General features: G+C 36.6%; 1 protein-coding gene across 2 annotated transcripts in view; it reads right to left on the bottom strand.

Moving 5' to 3' along the window:
- Window positions 1-3189: 3189 nt before the first annotated feature.
- Window positions 3190-4482, bottom strand: part of LOC117115666 — a 6563-nt gene continuing 5270 nt past the window's right edge. For both annotated transcript variants that reach the window (XM_033259559.1, XM_033259560.1), the window contains exons 3-4: window positions 4349-4467; window positions 3190-4216 (exon numbers count right to left, since the gene is read on the bottom strand). In XM_033259559.1, coding sequence (XP_033115450.1) covers window positions 4031-4216; window positions 4349-4467 — 305 coding nt within the window. In that variant the 3' untranslated portion in view covers window positions 3190-4030. The remainder of the gene's footprint in view (window positions 4217-4348; window positions 4468-4482) is intronic.

Consider the following 4482-nt stretch of genomic DNA (forward strand, 5'->3'; position numbering starts at 1 on the left):
GGGGGGAATGATACAATGGACCATCCCCCTTGTCAAATATTGGGGGGGGGGATATATCCCCATCCCCCCGGGATCTACGCCTATGCAGTCGAGAAATACGGGTAGCTGAAGTTTTTCTCGAAAATCTGACTACGAAACCAAATCGAAATTCACGTTCCACTTCTGACTCTAAGCAAAGAGTATAAAACTTGATTTAGCCTTATGTGCGGTATTGTTATGCAAATGAGCCAGATAAGCACAATCTGCACATGCTCAGAAAAGCAAAACTTTCCTTAGCCACACTGCGTATCGGCTAGGCGTACAGAAGCTAGGCCTAGCTTATCGTATTTTTGTTTGTTACGCACCACTGACTTAGGCTGTTTGTCATCACTTCAAGATGTCTACCGATTCGTGGAAAAGGCGTATTAAAATCCAAATATTGGCGTTTGTGAGCAATACACTTTAATTTTATATAGGTAAGTAGTAAGTATATGAATAATTTTAATGCACTAGTTAGTTCATAACTTCATTATAATTTGTTTTGGGTCTTTTTTCTGCATTTTTATAAGCGGTTAGACATGGCCTAGGCCGGGTCTAGGCTAGCCTAATCACATCAATTTAAAATCAAATTTGTAGACATACTTGCCTCATATCTTAACTTGCAGGTGATTTTATTGGTAGACTAGTTTGTTTTTAAGTGTGTAAGTATAATAATAATAATAAACATTTATATAGCGCCAATTCAAAAATTTATCAAAGGCGCAGGAGAAAACAAACTCAGTAACATTTCTCAAAAAGGTGAAACTTTAAGTTCTTCTTTTAAGTATGATTGCATGCCAAGTGAAATTAATACCCTTATTTTGCTTTGTTTTAATTCTCGGCTAGGCCTAGCTGTACACCTAGCCGATACACAGAGTGACCATCGTGTGGCTAAGGAAGGTTTTATACTCTTTGCTCTGAGTTCATATTAGTCTATAACAGTTGAGAAATTCTCTCCTAAATGAAGTGCATACAAATCTTAGTCAGGTCCTCTACTACATGGGGAATAGGTATTTCTGGTAGGCACTATGGTCCCGTTCCTATGGAGATACGAGAACAAGCGCGGGGCCTGGCAAACCTTGTGTTTTAAAAACAGTATTCTAGTCCAAGTTTTCACAAACCTTCATTATCAGACACACTGCTGTATCAATATCAATTTGGTTAGAAATCAGCGTTACCGGCAAAGTAATGAATTTCAGCTTGGCTTTCAGGAGTGTCTTTTACATGTTTCACCCGTGTGACTTTTATGTCAGTGTTTTGCTAGTATCATGAAATTGTATTTCTCTTTGTTAGTATTCCATGATTTTTATTTTCTATTAATGACTGGAGACACTACAAAATAGGCGTACATTGTCCGCCCTAGTTTAGGTTGCAAACCATAGTTTTAATATCAGGGCTATAGATTCTATGGATAAAAAATACTAACTCAACTTACAACGTTCTAGACTTCTCTCTTTGAAGCTTGCTGAAGGGTGACTAGAAATAATGGATCAAATAGGCATGCATACTAAATGATGTTGCGTATAAGAAGCAGATAATACCACTATTCTATTGGTTGGTTAACGTCGTAAATGATATCGTCTTTCATTCTTTATTCGCAAATTCTGAACATAGAATGTAAACATTCAACCCAGGATACGTGTTACATGAAAATACATCAAGAATATATAGAGAAAACATATATTATACAAAGAATAATTATTTATGAGTTTTTTCTTTAAACATTTATGAATTATTACATAGAAAGAGTAATTCGGAAAGTTGTCTCAATTTCTATATCGCGTCATTTCGGTCGCGGTGTATGTTACTTGAGTAGTAGACCCTAGGCCTAGGTTGTGTCTTCAGTTTCTGTGGTTATCATTTTTATGGTACTGTCAATGCATAAACCTACGTACGCAGGTACAACGATAGAGCTAAATGAACTTTTGTTTGCGATAATCTGCGACAATTCTCCCTGACGAACCCCGATGAACTGTAAAAGAGGCTTTTCGACCAGAGTTCTAATTATTTTCCATCCATAACCTGATCGCTTTAGCTGAGTTGTAAAACTATATATATATATATATATATATATATATATCTGTCGCTTATACACATATAGATGTGTATAAGAGACAGCCATAAACTAGAATTCCATCCAAGAATACACCACAAAGAATTTCATTGTCTCCACAGAAAAAAATTGCATAATACAATAATTAAACTAAAATTTTAATTATTAAATTTCCTCTAAATAATTTTTCTAGTATTGGTAGGCTAATTATTGTTTTGATGTATGTTTCGTTTCCATGCCAACTTGTGTCACTGTGTGCATGCAACACATAGAATGTAAGCTGGGCACTTACTGCGCACAACGGTCGTCGGCCGATGCTATGAAGAACGCCACACGACGCGCGCAACGGATCGTTTTTAACAACGATCCCTTCAGATTGCTACCAACAATCAGCAGACGGCGTTGCGTCATCTATCGTTCACAGGGAGCGGAGTTGGATTTGTCGTACGACGCAGTGAGTGCCCGGCATTATTCTTTCTTAAATAATCATAAAAATTACAATTTTTCATGGGGCCTCATTTATGCAAGTTGTGTTTGATTATTAATCAGTTTATTATGTATGTATTTTTATTTATTGCACAGGATTTACTGATTATTTTTGAAATTAGAGGTTTATGAAAGGATACTGTTGTGTGATTAATCCTGATGCTTTTTAACGTGACTTTTTTATGTGGGTGTTTTATAGATTATTGAGAATGGTAATATCAACGAAAAAATAGATAAAATGACAGTTGAATGACCAACAAAGACAACTAAAGACAATAGTTCGTCATTTGAAGTTATTTAGTATAACTTTTTTCGGAAAATTAATCTCAAAATAGAGTTGCCGTCCCCGGCGTTGTCAGTGACGTCGTATGATTTGTGTGCGATTTTTACCAATTAACCCTTAAGTAAAAAATAGTTGAGCCATGTAGTACGGTACCTTGCAAATCAACCCAGAAACCCGGTAGTTTGTTGATTGTTTATTGGTAGCGTCCCTTCGCTGCCAAAAATAGTTGTTTGGCAGTTGCGTCCCCGGTTACATCGTGAGGGCATGGTGAAGGCTGGTTACGATTTGGTGGCACATCGATTGAGTATTTTCATTCATCTGGCCATGTAAGTACAGATACATGCTTATATTTTACACATTTTTATAGCTTATGGTAATATAAATTTAATAATTAGACAACGACATTGCAAGTCACTTAAATTAGTGTAGAAAACTAGATTGTGATTATTCACCGGACGTGCCGTCTTGATCCAAAATAATGACGTCGGTACTATGTTTCTTTAAAAAAAAAAACAATTACGATGAATATTCTCAGACTATAATTAGTATTTCATTCATATACAAATACTAAATAGGAAGAAATTATTATCGTGCATGATAGGAAGGTAGAACGTTCCCAACGTCAACACAATAAGAGAGGTACGTAGCGTCCCGATTTTCATGTACACGTCATAAAAATCAGGAAGTGATTGAAGATCATTTTGTACGTGCCGTTCTTGATCCAAATTAGTGACGCCGGGGCAATAGTTGATAGTAAATAACAGTACAATGAATATCCACATAATTGTTGAATGCAGGGACCTATCTCTAGTAATACATTAAAAATACAATTTATAATTTGGGACAAATAAATATCTTTACATGATATGACCTATGTCATGTGTACATCGTGAACTCAAGCGGAAAAGTAGTACGTACCGTCCCGATTCAAGGAATGACGCCGGGACCGTATTGATAATAAATAGGCCTAATGGCTACGATGAATTTTCTCTAAATTGTACAATGCAGATAGGGCCTACCTATCATCAGCATAAAGTTATTTAATTAATTTTTTAAAATTAAAAGTCTAAGCTACTGTTTGTGCCAATAAAATAAATGAAATGAAAAATCTGAATAAATTCATGCTAGAAATATGAATGCAGAACATATACCACAATCAAGTCTCTGCACTTTGTGACATGATACCAGCTTTACAGATACTTGGCAGCCACCAAGGAAATGAAGGCCAAGGCAAATCCGAGATTTTTGCTCACTGCACTATTGCATAAATCTGTCGAGCAATAGCAGACTGCTGTATCATCAACACTAACGCATGAATCACTCAATCCACTACCAGAAATACAGTCACGCGCGACGAGCTTTCCAACAACAGTTTTCTGGGGGAAAAACACAACGGATTTCAATTTACTCTGCTAAGTCCATTGTAGTAAGACACATTTTAGTTTTGCAACCACAATACAACACATATCTACTCCTTCCTCCCTAATTCTTTACTGCGCCACACTCACCGCACACACTTCACCGTAGGCACATGTCGTCTTAAGGGCATTTGAAGTGTCAAAGCCTTCTTCTTCACAGTCGTTAGAGGTGGTTAGGCTGTGGCATTTGTAGCACCGGAGACCCATTGCTGCAAAGATAATGA

The sequence above is a fragment of the Anneissia japonica genome, unplaced genomic scaffold (assembly GCF_011630105.1).
Source record: "Anneissia japonica isolate Jap-2015-1 unplaced genomic scaffold, ASM1163010v1 scaffold288026_len309160_cov177, whole genome shotgun sequence".
Classification (NCBI taxonomy): domain Eukaryota; kingdom Metazoa; phylum Echinodermata; class Crinoidea; order Comatulida; family Comatulidae; genus Anneissia; species Anneissia japonica.